The following is a 19,579-nucleotide window of genomic DNA, read 5'->3' on the forward strand; positions in this document are numbered from 1 at the left end:
TTAAACTGTGACTAGACTAGAGCACTTTAGTCATGCAAATGAAACGGTTAGAGATTGGATCCAGTTTAATAAACATTCATGTAGGCTATACAAGCATTGGGTCTACATCAGTCCTGTCTGTATTATTGGTATGGTCTGTGCCTGGTGGAGGCGTTATTATAAAAACATCCATGGTGAAAACATCTATCACAGTCTTTCATCCATGGATGTTTGATGTGGATGCTCATGGCTGAAACATTGCTATTGAAATGCAAAGAAAATGCTATTTTGTAATGGAGCGGGATGCCTGCCGCCTTTTATCTGAGGTATACCATTAATAATGTATTTAATCCTGAATGTGTTTCTGTTTTATGTTGTTGGTAGATGTACTGTATCTGGTATGAGTTGGGATCTGATGGACTGCCATATGAGAACAGTATCTTTAATGTTTTGTTTGTCGTTTACATTTGTTGTTGATTAGACTTTTTGTACAATAAAATAATGCAGGGTGGTGTGTTATAAAGTGATGGTTGTGTGTTATTTCACATTGTTGTTTGGTTAATATTTTCTCATTTTGGTCAAATTTCCCTCATACATGCTTTAAACCAATGACAGGACTGGATGTCTATTCCACTCTACCGCATGTACCATCTCTCTGCCATACAGAAAGATATTTTGCCCAGAACATCAATTCTGTACTTTCACAAATATGCACTTATAATATGTCAAGGTGGGGCATTTGCTTGTGTAATGTTACTTGTACATCAGTAGGTGTCAGTATTTTCTAATGGAATGGTCCATATAATACATTTTTACGCATCCAGTTCCAATGTATGGCACATCTTTGGAGCAGTCTTTTGATTTAATTGGACGTAATTCGTAGTTCAATAGTAGGCTACAGACCATGCATTCAATAAACATTGTTTAACTTTCTTTAGAAAAAGGCATGATAGAGAATTAGAAGCATGAATGATATGAATGGGAATTAGATATGCATGAATGATATGAAAGGGAAGTATAGAAATGCATGAATGATATGAAGGGGGGGAGGAGGGATGATATGATGACGAAGGAGAAGGGGAAGGAAGGGAGGTAGGAGAGGGGGGTAGGAGACCCTGAGTATTTGGCCTGGGGTTTGAGGAGAGAGGCGTCCTTCTGGCAGTCATGTGGACACACTGGACACACCTTCAATCCGAGCCCCATCTGGAACCTAAAACTGGAAACAACTGTGACTCTGTGAGTACATGAAATGGGAGGGAGGTAGGGGTTCGTTAAACTTTGCACAAAGTACAATGCACAAATGATAGGTAAAGCAAGCAGGTGTTCTCCTACCTGGGCCCTCATCAAACCCTGTACTCTCAAGACACTTCCCCCGCTGCCACCCTTAGATGTCCATATATGGACTGGAGCTGACCTGTTCTGACATTCCAGATGTCGATCTGACAACCCATGCCAAAGCTCCAGCACTCGCCCAGCAGTCTGCCGTCACCCAGGCGGATGCGTGCACTCGCCCTCACAGCGTCTTAAGTTACTGGTATGATTAAATATAGTAGATGGCAGGCCTACTATATTTCTTAAATAAAATACCCTTTGTTGAGGGGTTTTCTTCATCCCCCCCCCCTATAGAATCAAATGTTTTATGGTCATGATTCACTAGGCTTGATTCTAGGCTTACAATAATTGATATATTTTTTGGAAATCTCTATGGGAGAAATGAATGGCCTTTTATTATGGAACCAGAAAATGGCTGCCATGGTTGCTATGCCCTATATACACTTGTGACTTGGTTAAGTTCACGGCCTGTCACAATTATTATATACTTGCCTACCGTAATCACAATTATTTGAGATTTTCTGTATTATTGTCATAACCATTTATTTTTATTTTGTTTTTACATTTTCCATGTAAAATAATATTCATTCAATCATGCATTTTGTGCTTGTAGATCTGCTATTTATTTCCACTATCATGTGCTATTTGTCATATAGCTGCCCTGTGCACCAGTTGTTTACGAAGCCCAACAGAAATGTATTTTTTATTTTATTTATAACGTTCAACGACAGAAACACAATTAAATCGTTAATCGCAATTATTTGAGTGACAATTCATCTCAAGTAAAATGGCATGAATCTTGACAGCACAGCAATAGTGAATATGAGTTCATCATGACAAATCCATTAATGCATGAGTTAGTTCATCACAGAGCAAAGCCATGTCTTACTCTATGTTCATCATTAATATCATATTCACATAATACGGTAACACTTGCAGATAAGGTTCATGAAAAATGATTAACTAATGCTTAACTAATACATTAGTTAAGCATTAGTTAATCATGATGTAATGTAGACTCCTCGGCCACAGTGGGCGCTGCACACATGAACACCGATTCCAAAGTGAGGGCTGCTGGCTGCTCTGTGTCTGTTTCCGGCAGCCTCTTTTATCACCGCCACCAATGGTGTCTACAACAGTTGTGCAAAAAAGACTAAAAGGATAATAATAATAAAGAAAATTAAAAAAAATACTGCGCCGGTGTTGGCTTTTTCCGTTCCGTTTTTTTTTGAACCAACAACAAAACATGTCTTACAACTACGTGGTCACCGCGCAGAAGCCCACGGCCGTCAATGCGTGCGTCACGGGTAAATATGAGCGTTTTTATGAGGCTTTATTGTGTTGTTACGCACATTGACACACATGCTAAAGCTAGCTCTGGTCCATAACTCATTCTAACGTTGTGGAGCAGAGCTGCATGCTAATATAGCTAACATCCACCCTGGACCACCCATCTATGATATCACTATCCCGCTCTGTGTGTGCTGCAGACAGACAGACAGACTGCTGCGTGCACGGTGCTGCTGCAGGCCTCTTAACTGGCTCATGGTGCACTGCTAATGTTAATGTGTATTGTGTACACTTACTGTTATGATTAGTTTAGAGTTGTAACAAAAACAAAGCAATGTAATGGTCTTGGACATTATATTAAGGGATCCTGTGTTGCGTACATACATACAGGACAGCAGACAGCTCGCCTCTCTCTCCTTTTTAGAAATGGAGCTATAAGTTGAAACTTGGCGCTCCATGCGTGCCAGGGAGGGTGTCGCTTAATTGCCCCTAAAGTTTCTATATTTGTATCATAATTTGCATTTTATTTAGTCGGACAGTCTATACAAAACATCTATGATAGGCTTAAACAAGGGCAGATCTTCTGCAAGCTTACTTACAACGCGTGGTATTAAAGCTTGTTGCAGGTCTGTTTTGGGGGGCAACCTTGTCAAGCCAAGCGATTGTCCATAATAATTATTCGTCTTTTTGGTGTAATCGTTCTTTAGAAATAGTTTCATAAAGGTGGTGGTGAACTGGTGATATTGAAGTAATTGAACCATACAGTAGTAAATTACTATAGTCGCGATTTATTTATATATTTGATATAATCATATATTAATTGAAAATGGTGGGCCCTATTGTAAGTGTAATGCTTTTTGTATTGAGTTGTACTTGAAATGTACTGTAATTCTGCAAACTGTTAATAAATCAATCAATCAAAAAACCTGTTTTATATACGAATGTCATAATTGCATACTATACATAATGGTTGGTATTGTCATTCAGGTGGATTGACACACATTTAAATAGAAGTACTCGTCTTTGTGAAATTGTCTGGTTAATTTCAATACAATTAATTAACCAGACAATTTCACAAAAACATTACAAAACACCAGTACCACAAGAAGAGAATGTGAACTTACAGTAGGTGTTAGGGCCAGGGCTTTTTATGCCATTAATGTTACTGGCCCAAGTGGGCAAGTGGAGTGTGTTCTACTGGCCTGGATGGTCTAATAGTACTTCCGGGCCAGTTCAGTTTTTATTTGTGTAAAAAAACAGTGTTTTGTAAATTAGTATTACATTGTGTTATTTTACATAGTGTTGTTTGTATTGTTTGTTTTAATGTGGCTGTTGTAAATACTAATTTGTTCTTAACTTGCTTTGTCTGGTTAAATTAAAGCTTAAATTAAATTAAATTAAATTAAAATAAATAAATTAACTGGGTATGCTCTGGAATCCTTTCCAGGACCCCTGCATGTCCTTGGGCCCCCATTGAAACCATTCGGCTAAGTAGTAGTAGCTCGTTTCAATAATCATAGCACTGCAGCCACGTCCCACAGCTTGACTACGACAAACTAACTATAACAATGCATGCACCTGGGACGTATCTTCAGTGATGTTTCCTGAGGTCAACGGGGTTTCGGGTCTTCCAACATCATACCCCTCACTCAGGCGACCCAGCCGGGGTTGATATATATATATATATAAAATAAAATGTAACAGCGATTTATTCCAAAATATTTAGAAACACAGGCCATTGCCCCCCCCCCCCCCCCCCCCATGTTATTAAGTTTCTTTGTTGTCATCTTTCCTCACTAGTATAAACCTCTAATTCACAGGCCACTTCACCTCTGCGGATGACTTGAATCTGCTCATAGCCAAGAACACCAGACTGGAGATCTATGTAGTCACAGCAGAGGGCCTGAGGCCCGTCAAGGAGGTGGGCATGTATGGCAAGATCGCCGTCATGGAGCTCTTCAGACCCAAGGTTTGGTTTGTATTTGTCTGTGAGAACAGAAGGGGCATGATTGAACATTAGGGCATGGCATATCACCACATGTTGTGAGCTTGTAGATTGGCTCTCGTTGCTGCTTAATTTGAACATTTTTGAAAGTATAAAATAGGATTTAAGTGATTAAAACCTAAAGACAAGCCTTTAGCCATGGCATCTAGTCTCATATCACAAGACTATAATATTGCTCACAAAGGAATTGTGATTATAATTTGTCTTTAATCTAATTTGTCTCTATAATCTATGTTGATTGTGACTGACTTTTTTGTTGTTGAATACTCTTCGTCAGAAACGAATACAAACACTATGTACAAAGGAAAAGGAAAACCACAGTGAATGTACATTCTGGCTAAATCTACCGCCACTTCAGTTCGTAGCTCAGCAGACGGCACAGAATGTTTAATTTGTTCAAATATTGAAATGATCTAATTAAAAAAGAAAGAAAGAAAGAAGCCACTTCAGTTTATGTCATCGTCCCTATGCTTCTGCAGTGTTTATGTCAACGTCTTTTTGCCTGTGCAGGGTGAGAGCAAGGATCTGCTGTTCATTCTAACATCAAAGTACAACGCCTGCATCTTGGAGTACAAACAGACTGGAGACAGCATCGATATCATCACACGTGCACATGGCAACGTTCAGGTGGGTGCACGTAAACATTGTCATTATAAAAAAATCAGACCCGTCAGAACTGAGTGTCGGACTATTGACTGTCGGACTATTGGTTCTTGGCCTATTGGGTGTCGGACTATTGGCTGTCGGATTATTGGCTGTTGTCAGACTATTGGAATAGTGGGACTATTGGCTGTCGGACTATTGGTTGTTGGACTACTGGGTGTCAGACTATGTAGTCTGTACTGTACTGTGCTCTGTGCTGGTGTTACACTAAAAACTACTGGTGTTACCAGCTTTCCATCATGCACCTGTGCACAGTGTGAAGCCCAACAGCGCCACTTTGTCACCTGTTGGTACCCTAACCATACAGACATACATTGGGACACACTCCTTGGAGAGGCTGCACCACTCAAAAATAACAATCTACAATCTGATTTTTTTTCATGTGCAGATTGAGGTGATTGATTTTAGAGGCTCATTAAACATCGTCACTACCTCACGGTTACAATATTAACGCTTCTCATGACTTTTAAAGTTACGATTGCCAGATTATTAGTTTGCGGCGATTCTGCTTTCGGTTCATTTGGGGCGAATTTCTGGGTTTTCAAAATAAAAGTTCATGACTTAAATGGCTATTTAATCTCCTGGACATTCATCATTGCCCAATCAACACACTGGTGATGCGCGGGCTGGCCCGTTGCCCACAGGTCCCGCGGGTTGACGCGCAAAGGTTTCAGCGCAATTATCACGCGGGTGGGGAAGGAGGGGAAAAAAGCATTCCGGTACCTGCTCTCCTGTGGCTGCAGTGTCTACTGTCTACTCCTCCTGCTGAAACCATCTGCTGAAACCCATCAGCTTGTTCTGTTGTTCATCAATGTGTTGCTTATGAAAGGGCGCTTTAGCCCCTGCCTTTTTGACCATTGGAGAAAAATGCACTCTCCGTTCTGAGGCTCTGAACCTGACCGTCATCAGCGCAATGAGCACATCTGCACCAAATCTTTCTTATTCGAGCACGGTGCTGTGCATGCGTGCACACACAGAATTATAGCAGATCTACAAGCTCACAACGCGTTGAAGGCGACGCGTTGTGAGCTTGTAGAGTGGCTATTTTGGGTGTGCATTACCGCCGCCGCGCAACACAGTATACAGTACATTGTGTATACTTGAAGTATACTTGAAGTATACACAATCAAACTTAAAATGAGCACATTAGATTCATTGAGCGGAGAGCTACACTGCTGCAGTGAGAAGTGAGAACACAAACCAAACGAGTGAAGTGAACCGGTCCGGGACAGATAGTATGTCATGTCACGTATGTGTAAGTGTTATACTGTTCATTCAAATTTATTACGACTCACACAGGAAAGAGGGACGACGTCACCTCTCTCTCTCTCTCCCCCCTCTCATAACGACCCCTGCCCTTCACTCTCTCTGCACGTCCCTTCCCCCTCCCCTCTCTCTCTCTCCAAAGCAATTGAATGTACTGGACTTGCTGGGTGTTAAAGTTTTAAAGTTTTACTTTTTGTTTTTGCGGGCCGCACGGTGGGCGTGTCGTTGATTATATTGTTTTGCCGGGCAGGTTGGTTTTGCGGGGCGGGGCGGCTGGCTCCCGTGATGGGCACGGGTTATGAAAAAAAGCCGGCCCGCACATCACAGTACCTCGAAATGAGTTTACATTTTTGGGGGGAATTTTATGTTTTATGTTTTTTTTATGTAAGGTAGTTTAGAGAGATGGGAAACTAAGGGCAGAGATAGAGGAGAGAGATGCAGATTAAGACGGGATAGATTTGAACCAGGGTCCTCCTTGCACTCATAAGGAGCATGGTTTTAAAGCACTAACTGGCTGAGACACCAGGCACACCGAAATGGCATGTCATTTTAGGGAGTTTATCTATTTTGTTTCCTTCCTGCTGTTAAATGTAAGGAAAGATAAGATATACAGACCAGAGATTGTGTTAGGCCGGTAATTGCCAGTTTGTGGCCGATTCTTTAATGACAAAAGCCAGAAAATATCATTCTCTCTGGGCATCTTGACCGGTCGTTTGTAGATCTGTTGTGCTTGTAGAAGAAAATACTTGGTGGCCCTATTGGACTTTCTTGGTACTTTCTGTACCCTCTACTCAGTCTACTGTACTGAACGGAACGGTACTGTCACTGTACTGTACTGTACTGTACTGTACTGTACTGGCACACCCAAAATCATCATATATATACAATTATACTGTTAATATGCGTGTGTGTTTGTATGCGTGTTATGTTGCGCATGCACAGGTCGTGAAAAACAACCATGCTATTTTTGTGCTCATACCCAGGCAGCCAGCCACACACACCGCTCCGTAAGGGAGTGGTTGCATCACTCCAAAAAATCTCACTAGCACCCGCTCAGCCAGTGAGAAGAACCACTTCAAACATTAATGTGGGAGTGAAAGTGAAGCGAAAGCAACATCCATGCGTTTGCACATCTGGTGGATTCGAAGCTGTGAAAGTTTATTTTACAGACTGTTGTTTTCAAAGTTCAGTTGGGACGCTTTCATTTGAGGCCAGCTTCATGCTTTTATGCAGTCGATGTTCTAACGATGTCTGTATAGTAATTATTTAGTCTGTCAAGAGAGACCAGCTTAGTGACGCTCTGGTGTTTACAAAGCCTTGCAATTTGCATGAACTCAGCTATCCTTGGCATTCGTATGGCTTTGCATTCATTAAACCCACCCAGACCACCACTGCTCAACATCAGGGGTCCGGGGATCACCAAGAGTCCCAAACTGAGTGAAGTGAACGAATGATTCAATTTGTACTCAAAGTTGAATCAACATAGGAGGACTTTACAGAATCAGAATACATTTTTGATTCTGATTCTTCATTGTCATATTTAACCCATTTAGACCTGAGACCAGATTCTACAAAATATCGAAAAAAAATGTGAAATCCGTATCAGTGGTGCTCAAACTTTGCCATTTCAAGGACCCCTATCTGAAAATATTTGCTTCCAGGGACCCCATACCCCACACCCCCCCACCCCCAGAAGCAAATATTTTAGTTAAAAACGTTCTCTGTGAAATAATATATATGAAAAGCACACATTCTCATCTGCTATTTTAATGGAGTTGTGACCCATAAATATTGCTCCGTGATGAGCCACACAAATGGGTGTGTCCCACTGTTTGAGAACCACCGATCCCGACTAAACTCTCTCCATCTCTGTGGACGTTGGCAGGATCGCATCGGCCGCCCGTCAGAGACGGGCATCATCGGCATCGTGGACCCAGAGTGCCGCATGATCGGCCTGCGCCTGTACGACGGCCTGTTCAAGGTCATCCCTCTGGACAGAGAGAACCGTGAGCTCAAGGCCTTCAACATCCGCCTGGAGGAGCTGCAGGTCATCGATGTGCACTTCCTGTACGGCTGCCAGGCACCCACCGTCTGCTTCATCTACCAGGTAGGCTGTGTGTGTGTGTGTGTGTGTGTGTGTGTGCGTGTGCGTGTGTGCAAGGAAGAGGAAAGATTCAGATGTAGGAATGGGATGACATGAAAATTATGTCAAGTTTATTGTGGCAAAGAACTATTGCGATTAGCGATATCATCGCGATAATCAAAATATGCTTAAAGTGCCACTGTCGTTAGCCACTTGAATGAACCCCCAGCATCCATATTTTGGGGGGTAAAGTTTGTCCAAAATAGCCGATCTACAAGCGAATCCATTTGTGTAGAGTGAGATAAGAGCTCTTGTTTGTGTCTGCGAGTCTTTCTGTTTTGATCAAGAATAGAGGGTTTTAAGTGGCACTGAATTTGCAGCTCAACAAAAGCTAATTCATCCTATGGCTATGATGGAGGACAATTTCTCAGGCTCTCTTTAGGACGGTGGTTTTCAATTTCACTATAGTTACAATACATTTTAATTAAACTAATTTTAATTGTACTTTTCTTTTCTTGTTTTGTACAGGTAGATGTGTATTTTTATATATTGAAATGACACACACACACACACACACACACACACACACACACACACACACACACACACACGAAACCAGGCTAGTGTTAGGGTGGTTTGTTTTGGTTGTGCTTGTGCAGCTTTTGCACTCACACTGGATTCTCTCTCTGGTGCTTGTGTTTGAGATGGTTTTGTAAGCCTGTCATGTTGTCATCTGTCACATTTTCTTGTCTGCAAATTTGTGCAAATAATGTTTGTTTGGTCTGTTCCCGAGAATCCAAAATTGTTTACCACTGACGTGACGTACAGTTCTTTTTGGGGAACTAGCACTTCCTCGTCATCCGAGCGTGACTCACAGAGTCGTCGTCCATTGCTGCTGTCGTCTTGTGCAGACTTCCCCCTCCTGTGTGTCTCTTTAGGACCGTAGTTTTCAACCTTTTTCATTATTTATTCAGCATTTGAGCCACAGACCACCATTTGATGATATTTAGCCTTGCACTAAACTAAAGATTTGTTGTTGGATAATATTTTGTTCACAATTCCATGCTGTATTGATTGACGTTGGTACCATACGAGAGATTGATCAAAATAACAATTCTTCTACATTCTCTAATTGTGTAGACTTGTGTAGACCAAATGGACACTCAACAATTAACAATCTATACTGGTCCATTTGGTTACCAACTCTCCATTTAGCTGAGGACCTCTGGATGACCTCAGGGGTCTAATCCTGTCTCTCTCATGTGTCTCTTTAGGACCCCCAGGGCCGCCATGTGAAGACCTATGAGGTATCCCTGAGAGAGAAGGAGTTCAATAAGGGTCCCTGGAAACAGGAGAACGTGGAGGCTGAGGCATCCATGGTCATCCCTGGTGAGCACAGAAAACACTACATTGTCAGATGTGCCAAATTTGTGTGTGCGTGTGTGTGTGTATGACTGCACGGACAGCTGCAACACCTCGCCAATACAGCTGTTGAGCACACACACACCGTACGTTTCTTAGGCAAATGTGGCCTTTGTAGAAATATAAAAGGATCTTTACAATGGACCTTGGTGCCTTTGATTGTATAAGTTATGTTGTACTATAAACATACTAGTTCTCACATTAGAGCGTTAAAACACAACACAATTGACACAAGTGTCAATGTTGGCGAGATGAATATGCAGGAAAGAAAAACATGTCCCCTGGCTCATGACCAGTCACCAGGGCTGTCTTTGATAAACAGTCTCTTTACTCACCAAAGTGTTCGCTTGAGAAGAATTGTAACAGATTGTCAGCGAGTGAACTTGTGTTTGGAGAGTGAATGATAGTCCATTGTGTCTTTCAGTTCCAGAGCCATTTGGGGGCGCTATAATCATTGGGCAGGAATCCATCACATACCACAATGGAGACAAGTACTTGGCCATTGCACCGCCTACTATCAAGGTGAGTTTATTCTACAAGGGCGGTTTTCAATGTTGTCTGCCTCTACAATAGCACTTTGCATATTATTGGATGTTATTTAGATTTTTTTTTGTTTACTTGTCAGTGAAAAGCGCTGCAGCCTGGTTGGTATTCTTTTTTTAATGTGGAACATAGAGTAGGGGAATAGAGTAGCTACAGGGAGATACTTATTTATCGGTGAAGAACACTTTCAACAGAATCAGGTTCAGGTGTGTATCCACTAGGCAGCCAGATTATCATGGACACTGGACAGCCTCAGTGGAAGAAACATTAAGTCATACAATATTAGAAGTACATCAACACTAAAGATGGAGCCATCAATCGGCCGCCGATCAAATTTTGCAATGTAGTCAAGTAAAATTTATTTCTAGAGCACATTTAAAACAACCAAGGTTGACCAAAGTGCTGGACAGCATAAAAAACAAACATATACAGTAGGAAAGATACAGTAAAAACCTTTTTCACAAGTAAAGAATTAAAGAAGTACAGAACAAGACTGTAGAATGGAAATTATTTTGTGAGGTTTAGGCCTAGTATTTGTTGCCCCCAGCAAGGTGGACCACTCGGCCCACTTGGTGAGACCAGACCACAGCAATGCAAGAAGAATCTTGTAATGTAAATGGGTAGTAAAACAAGTAGCGGGCTAGAGGCGCCTGTGGAACACACTGGCATTCGTGTGATCTTGTAGATATGCTATTTTCCTTTTTTTCCCCTCTCTCTTTTTAAGATTTCCCACTACATCATAAAGACATGCCCAAAATTGATTCACACGAGATTTAAAGTGACACTTTTTATGCTCCATTCCATGGTCCTGGAATCGGCTCCAGAAAGACTGAAACTGGGCCACTTAATCCCTTTGGGTGATTTAAGAAGTTTACCCCCCCCCCCACACACACACACACACACACACACACACACACACTACATACACACACACAAATGAGGACTGCAGCTGTGTTACTTGATTTTGTGTAACTATGTATTTAATGCAGTGGTTCTCAAACTTTAAAACATTAAACTTGTTTTCTGTTTACTGGTGTCTTCATTGCTCAATGCTCAGTGTTTTGTTGTTTTTGAAAGACGTTTTGCATTGTATTTTTGAGGGGTGCCAGCTCCTCCTATATACAGGTTTAATGTGTCTTTAGTTCAATGTTTGTTTTGTAAACACCATTGACAATGAAGGGAAAATTTTCATAATGTGCCTCATAACGTCATATTATCTCTTTATTGTTAATGGCGTTTGTGTTTGCACCGTTTGTTTTACATCACCATTACATCACCTAATCAACATGAGTTAGACTTTAATATATTGGCGCCCCTCACTTCACACGCGTGTGCTTTTTTTGAGTGGAGTTAGCCCGTCCTATGCACATCTTTGTGTGTCTGTAGCACGGAATGTGATGATTTGATTGGCTGAGCACAGAATGTGATGTATGATGTATAGTATAGTGATAAAAGAGCCCCTTACTTACACATGTAAGTGTGTTTTTTGTTGTCTGAAAATAGCAATAAAGAGATTTGTAAAAATAATAATAATAATTTTATATACATATATGTGGAGATATTCTCTATCTATATATATGAACCCTTTGTACTGATTTAATGTGTTTTGCATTATTTACGTCAATGGGAATCACCTGGTAAAATACACAAAATAAATGGAAACAAACAAACTTGAGGACGTGATATAACCACAAGGAACTGAAACGCTTGCCATTCCTCAAGAAATATTGCATGTACAACAACACTGTGTGTGTGTGTGTGTGTGTGTTGGGCTGCAGCAAAGCACCATCGTGTGTCACAACCGGGTGGACCCCAACGGGTCGCGCTACCTGCTGGGGGACATGGAGGGACGGCTGTTCATGTTGCTGCTGGAGAAAGAGGAGCTGATGGACGGAGCCGTGGTGCTCAAGGACCTGCATGTAGAGCTGCTGGGAGAGGTAACCACCTGTCTGTCTGTCTGTCTCTGTCTGTCTTTCTCTTTCTATAAGGAGCACCCACCGCCTACTCTTCCCGTACAATACTCCCTCCTTGACAGGTGCCGGCCCATAGGAGTATGCGTGTAGTGACTAAGTAGGGAAAGCCAGTCTGAAAAGGTGGGTTTTGAGTGTGCTTTTAAACATGTCAAAGGTGGGGGCAGCTCTGATGTGGGCTGGGAGTGAGTTCCACAATGAGGGGGCGGCCACTGCGAAGGCCCTGTCACCCCAGGTTCTCTTGACCTGAGGGAGCGGGTGGGGGCATGGCGTTGTATGAGTTCAGAGAGGTAGAGGGGGGGGGCCTGGTTGTTGAGGGCTTTGTAGGTGGTGGTGAGTAGTTTGAAGTCAATTCTGAATTTGACTGGGAGCCAGTTCTTTGAGAACCTTGGTGGTGACGCCGTACAGGAGGCTATTGCAGTAGTCGAGTCTGGATGTGATGAAGGAATGAATGAGTGTCTCAGCGGCTGTGTGTGATAGCATGGGACGAAGGCGGGCGATGTTGCGGAGGTGAAAGAAGGCTGTTTTCAGTCCTGCAGATCTCATAGGGGTCATTTAATGAGATCAGTGCAGTTTTGCAAAAAAACATTTTCAGTCTTGGGATTGTTTTTGGCTTTAAGCCCTGTGTTTTGGTGATGTGGTTGTCATGGGGCTGGAAGGAGAGGGTGGGGTCAAGAATGACACAGAGGTTACGGACTCGGGTGGAGGGGGTGACAGTGGAGACATCAATAGTACGGGAGAAATCATGAGAGGAGCGGGTGAGTGAGTCAGGGCCAATGATGAGAATTTCAGACTTATTGCAGTTGAGTTTTAAAAAGTTTGTTTGCATCCATGTTTTAATGTCAGTCAGGCAGGAGGTGAGGGCGGAGTGGGTGATACAGTTGTGTGTCATCGGCATAACAGTGAAAGCGGAGGCCGTGACTGCGCAGTATCTGACCAAGGGGGAGCATGTAGATAATGAAGAGGAGGGGATCAAGTACTGAGCCTTGGGGGACACCGTGGGTGATGTGAGTGATTGGCAGTTGTTAATAGAAATAAAATGGTGTCTGTCAGTGAGATATGATTGGAACCAGGAGAGGGCAGTGTCAGTGATTCCAAGGGTGGATTTGAAGCGTGAGATGAGTATGGAGTGATGAATGGTGTCAAAGGCAGCACTGAGGTCAAGGAGGATGAGGATGTTGAGTGAACCGGTATCAGCAGATAACAGGAGGTAATTTGTGACTCTGAGGAGGGCGGTTTTGGTGCGAAATGGTTTTGAAATGGGCCGGTAGTTATTGGGGGAGTCTGGGTCGAGACCAGGTTTTTTTAGGATGGGTACAAATCCAGAGGAAAGGGAAGAGTTTATTGTTTTTGTGATGAGTGGGGAGAGAGTGGGGAGGCAATCCTTGAGGAGGTAGGTGGGGAGGGGGTCCAGGGAGCAGGTTGAGGACTTCATGCGTGTAATGATGGTTGAGAGCTCACATGGTGTGATGTCCACAAATGAGGAGGAGTGTGCAGTGGGTATGGAGGGCTCGGGTTCAGGAAGTTATTGCATTTTTCGATAGTGAAGGAGTGGGACATGTTGTCCATGGGTTTGAGTAATTTGTTGATTGTGGAGAAGAGTGCTTGAAGCCCGATGCACCACAGTGGATTCTAACCCACCACCCTGTTGTGGTGGGCAGCTACTTAACATTGCGGCAACTGCAGCCACCCGAGCGATCTGTCTCACTCACTTTCTGTCTCTTCTCATTCCCCCTCTATCTCTCTTTCTCTGCCTGTCTCACTCTATCCATCTCCGTCCATCCATCATGCTTGCATTCTCCCTCTTTCACCTGCTCTCCTATTCTGTCTGTCAGGCAAAAACCTTGTATCTCCATATTTCATATCATTGTTTTCTCATAAATGTTTGGTATATACAGCGTCCCATTAAAAACGGTGGTGAAAGTAACTGTTCTACAAGCCCACAGCGTGTCACAATGTGCTGTGAGCTTAAGCTCACATTTTTGCTATTCCTGAAAACCTGTTTGTGCCTTTTCTACATATCTAACCAATGAAATGAGCTTGTGACTAAATCATTATTCCATTGGAACACAGCTTTTTTTCTTTTCTTTTTTTTACCATTCTCCCTAAAGTAACGGTTTTGCACATACAAGGTTTTACATCCAACAGCAACTGCGGGTATTTGCTTGTGGAGTTCAGTTCTGGTCTGTTTCTGTGTTGACTGACATCTCATCATTTAGTCCCAAAGCATTCCGCTGCATCTGATGTCTCCTCGCGTCCTCCACGCTTCTTCAGAGGAGCAGGGAAATCATCTCCGCTCTGCAGGGCTGTTTACAAGTTCTCTCCTCTTCCATTACATGTTGATTTAGAAGCAGTGCAATCAGAATACAACGTCTGGAACTGCGTCTGTGTTGAAAGCAGACAGTGCCTGGCTTAAGGACTCCATGCTATGAAACTGAATGACTATGGGGCTGGTATTTATCAGGTTGTGCGAGTGCTGGACTCCAAACTCATTAATTACAAAACATGTTTTCAGAGTCAATCTGCTTGTCCCATCATTAGCTAGTTTTTCCACATGACAATGTATCACAATGGAATTGTCCGAAAACCATCAAAAAAGAAAATGTGAGTATCGTGAATATTGGGAGATTGTTCATGAGATGAGCAGCAGGTGGCACTGTTTCTCCAATCATGTGAGATGCATGTTATTAGACATTCATTGTTATCTGACAGTCTTTTGACCAGAATGTTTGGACAAAAGACTGCCTGGTTGACCAAAGGGCTGCTCTGACCTCCCCTGGTTGAGCAGAAGGCTCTGAAACATTTCTTTCATTCAGGCTGTGTGGAAATACTATTCATGAACAACATTAAGTTCCAGGCATGCTTGAATTGGGTCGTTACTCACAGCAGTACAGAGGCACTAAGGTTGGGCGATATGCCAATTTTTTTCAATCGCCTATCGTCTGACCAAGAATCGGCGATTAACGATGTATTCGTGTCATAAAAGTAAAGTGAGAACAGCTCACTGCAGGTCGCAAAAAAGCCAGATCTACAAGCTCTCAAAGCGCTGCGTCCTGCCTGTTTTTGCAGCTCTGTTCGCTACGCGTTGAGAGCTTGTAGATCCGTCTGTTTTTGCAGCACAACTGCGCAGCCATGGTAACAAAATAAGAAATAAGTTTAGATGAAGTGAAGTTGGAACAGACAAGCAGGTGCAAGCTAAGCTAACGTGACAACCACTGGCTGGTGACAGTGTTATTGTAGTAACTTCTCCTGGAGAAGTCTTGCCTCCCCGCACCGCCGTCGGAGCCTCGGAGGCTCAGAGGGGCGCCCACATGCTGCTGCTGATCCACAGGTTCTCAAGGCATCACGTCCTGACTCGCAGCCTCGCACTGACTGAATGAGAAGAGCAGCCGGGCGATTCCCCGTCATTTGCATTTTGAACGGATCGTTCACGGAAGTGACCGGATCGGTTTCGTTCACCAAAAAGAACTAGTTATTTTGATTCGTTCGTTCATGACCGACTCATCTCTAACGTCCTGCCTGTTTCTGCAGCACCGTTCGCTACGCGTTGAGAGCTTGTAGATCTGTCTATTTTTGCAGCGCTGGTGTCGGGGTTCGTTCACGTTGTCAATAAAAAAATAACTTGGATTACAGGCGGAGATGCAGTTCAGTGGGTTGAGTCAGTAGCTACACGCTAAGCTAACGATCCCCAAGCCTATACAGTATAGGCTCAGGGATCGTTAGCTTAGCGTGTAGCTAATGATTCAAACCACTGAACTTCATCTATACTAACAACACTACCAGCCTGTTTTTTTTTTTTTTCCCGACTTCACGGGTGGCGCATTGGGATTGTGATGAGACAGCAGTGTGCATTCTGTTGTGACTGTATATTATTAAACTGCATGCGTCTGGACTCCGGAGCGTAAACAACATGTAGGCTACAGTACAGTAACAGTAGCCTTCCTCGGCTCGGTCCCTCGGCTCACACTGTGAGTCACTGAGAGCAACTGAGCATCACGGCTGCGGGGACTCAGTGGGACCATACCATTATAACGGCCGCTGTTACTACTTTCCTGGCCCAAATTGATTCACATGTTGCTCACACTTTACAGGTTAAAAATCGTCCCGAAAAATCGCCTAATAAAAATATTCGGCGATTGGATTTGTATATTCGCGATTGACGATGTATTCGTATCGTCACCCAACCCTAAGAGGCACCAGTTCAGCAACCAGTTTTCCCTACACCTGAGTAGGGCATTAACATAATAATCGAATAGTCGGCTAGTCGACTAGCAAAACACTAGTCGACAATGTTAATTGACATCCGATTATTCGCTAATATTAATTTTAATATTTATTATGATTTTTTTTTTTTTGCTTTTCTACAGCAGACATGCAGCTGTGAGCTCGGTGGTTTTGTTGGTAGTTCGCCAACTTCAGTACTAATCCATTCCTGGCTGATTGTTTTCATATCATATACAAGCCTACTGTACGTGGGTTTTGCCGTCACCCTTACTCGTGGGCGGCGGATCGCAGTGGCACTATAGCAGCATTCAAGACAGTTTTTCTTTGGGAAAAGCATAATGCGATATGCCTCATAGGCTCATACGCTCAATGGGGACAACTACAGTGTGTAAATACTTTTACTATTGGTGAGTTTATTACTGTAGTTTGTTCAACAAGTTAGATTGGAGACGTGTCGTCGTGTCGTCCGGTACAGTAAAGTATAGCAGGAGTTCCTCCTCACTCTGCCCAATATTATCCAGTTTGGTGACAGTCAAACTACAGTAGCTCTTGCCGTTTCTTCATGCTTATCCAACAAACAAAAAAAAACTGCTGCCGCACGATCATAGTTATTAATAGTCGCGATGAAGTTAAGTAGTTGATCATCTTCATAGCGTGGCAGCCTGCTAGATAGCAAACCTAGTATGTAATCATAACCTCCTCCTAGCTTGTAGCTCCATCTAAAAACCAAAGGAACTGTGGTTGTAACTTGTTGTTGAACATTTATTGTTGTATGAAAAACATCGCATGGTTCATTCCTCCTCCTCCCCGCTCCACGGCTCCAGACAGTCTCCAAACATTGAGAACAACGTAACATGCTATGCTGCTTCGTAGAACGGTCTTGCGCATCAAAAATAGCAGATGTACAAGCTCACAACGCGTCCATCCGTGAGTCATTGTGGACTTGCAACTTTGACTTGAAACAGCTGAGCTAATTTCGGCCAATCAGAGCGGCATTCAGCGTATTCTAGTAAGAGTGGTGACACTCGCGTTGACTCCCACTGTAACAATGGAATGCGGAAGTGCTCATTCTATCTCAATGGGATAGTTCCAATGTTTGGAACTATAGCCCGCCCCTAGGTGTGTCGCCACTCTCTTAGTACTATTCCACTGGGCCTGCATTCACCGGCTCTGTTTTGCTTCACTCGCTCGTCTCGCTGGCTGTTTCAGAACACAATGTTTTAATGCTTGATTTGATGGAATAAATATCATATTTTACCGCCGACTAATCGACTACTAATCGAATTTGATGGTAGTCGAGTCGACTATCAAAAATCACGTTTGGTTAATGCCCTACACCTGAGCAGCACCCTCATTACTTATGTATGGAAGTCAGTGGTGTAAAGTGACTAAGTGCATTTACTCAAGTAGTGCACAATTTTGAGGTACTTATTATCAAAATACGTTCACTTATTTTTTCTTTTTAAATATTTATTGACTGCTAGATATGAGGACAAAATGAAAGCATCACTACCGAATATAACAAGCCTGTGATTCGATGGCAATGACTAGACCGGTCGAGCTCTAGCGCCACGGGGGGAAAATAAATGGGAAAAAAGATGTAATGCAGAAACCTGTGGCCTGTAGATTGTTGTTACCATAGGTGTGCATCGCTGTAGAGTGGTCCTAATGGGCAAAAGAGGTGACTGAAATGTGCCTGAATAATGCGTTTTATATTAATTATATGTGAAGAAATTGAAGGCGGGATAATAAGCCTAGAACCTTGGCAGAGTACTTATGAATAGTCTGTGGAAGTGTGGAGGCAAGTGGAGTGCTGGTAAGCTCGGCCCTAGCAACCAGTCACCACATCAACCCTATTCTTATTATGGTAGTCCCAAAGTAACATTACAGCGTGATGTCATATTAGTTTTACTGATACTGGATTACATGCGGGATGAAAATCTATTTCACCACCCCGCTCAGGACTGCACCACCTCCCTGACGAGCAGATTGACTCTGTAATGAATGTGTTTCCCAGCACTCACAGCCTGATAAGTACCAGCCCCACAGTCATTCAGTAGCATAGCATGGAACTCTGCTAACGTCTCAATAAGTCATTAGGCAGCCACCTGCCAGGCACTGTCTGCTTTCAACACGGACTCAGTTCCGGGCATTGTTGTGTTGTATTCTTATTGCACTGCATCTAAATCGACGTATAATGGAAGAGGTGAGACCTTGTAAACAGCCCCACAGACCGGAGATGATTTCTCTGCTCCTCTGAAGAAGTGTGGAGGATGCGAGGAGACATCAGATGAAGCAGAATGCTTTGGGTAGAAATGATGAGATGCCAGTAAACAACACACCGATACAAGCCAAACTGAACTGAACTCCACTTCCAATGGATCGGGTCTAGTTATTATTTAGTCACAAGCTAAAAGCTAAATATTTATGAAATCCACTGACACACTTAAGCACTTTTCAACCTGGCACCATTATTTGTGACAAAAAATGTTCAAAGTAGAAGATGCTTGTAGATCTGACACTGTTTATAAAATGAATAATGCGTGATATCGAATGGGCATAGACTGGCATACTCATTGATATCAGCATTTTGGGCAGTATCGCGGCAGCTTTTCCGATTGGTATCGGAACTCTACTTCTGTCCATGTGGCCCCAGCACTAATGTCTCTCTCTCTCTCTCGTCTGACAGACGTCCATCGCAGAGTGTCTCACCTACCTGGACAACGGAGTGGTGTTTGTGGGTTCCAGACTGGGAGATTCCCAGTTGGTCAAGGTAAAGAACGCACTTACACCCAAGACCTG

At 43.0% G+C, this 19,579-nt stretch overlaps 1 protein-coding gene across 1 annotated transcript in view; it reads left to right on the forward strand.

Annotated features, from left to right (window-relative positions):
* The first annotated feature begins 2,421 nt into the window (after positions 1-2,421).
* The window catches only part of ddb1 (damage-specific DNA binding protein 1), a 47,547-nt gene continuing 30,389 nt past the window's right edge, over positions 2,422-19,579 (forward strand). The window contains exons 1-8 of the mRNA XM_080766806.1: positions 2,422-2,618; positions 4,422-4,570; positions 5,117-5,233; positions 8,421-8,642; positions 9,893-10,007; positions 10,465-10,562; positions 12,362-12,520; positions 19,467-19,550. Of these exons, the coding sequence (XP_080622932.1) occupies positions 2,558-2,618; positions 4,422-4,570; positions 5,117-5,233; positions 8,421-8,642; positions 9,893-10,007; positions 10,465-10,562; positions 12,362-12,520; positions 19,467-19,550 (1,005 nt within the window). The 5' untranslated portion in view covers positions 2,422-2,557. The remainder of the gene's footprint in view (positions 2,619-4,421; positions 4,571-5,116; positions 5,234-8,420; positions 8,643-9,892; positions 10,008-10,464; positions 10,563-12,361; positions 12,521-19,466; positions 19,551-19,579) is intronic.

This window comes from Protomyctophum bolini, assembly GCF_963924005.1.
Source record: "Protomyctophum bolini genome assembly, chromosome: 1".
NCBI classification, from domain to species: Eukaryota; Metazoa; Chordata; class Actinopteri; order Myctophiformes; family Myctophidae; genus Protomyctophum; species Protomyctophum bolini.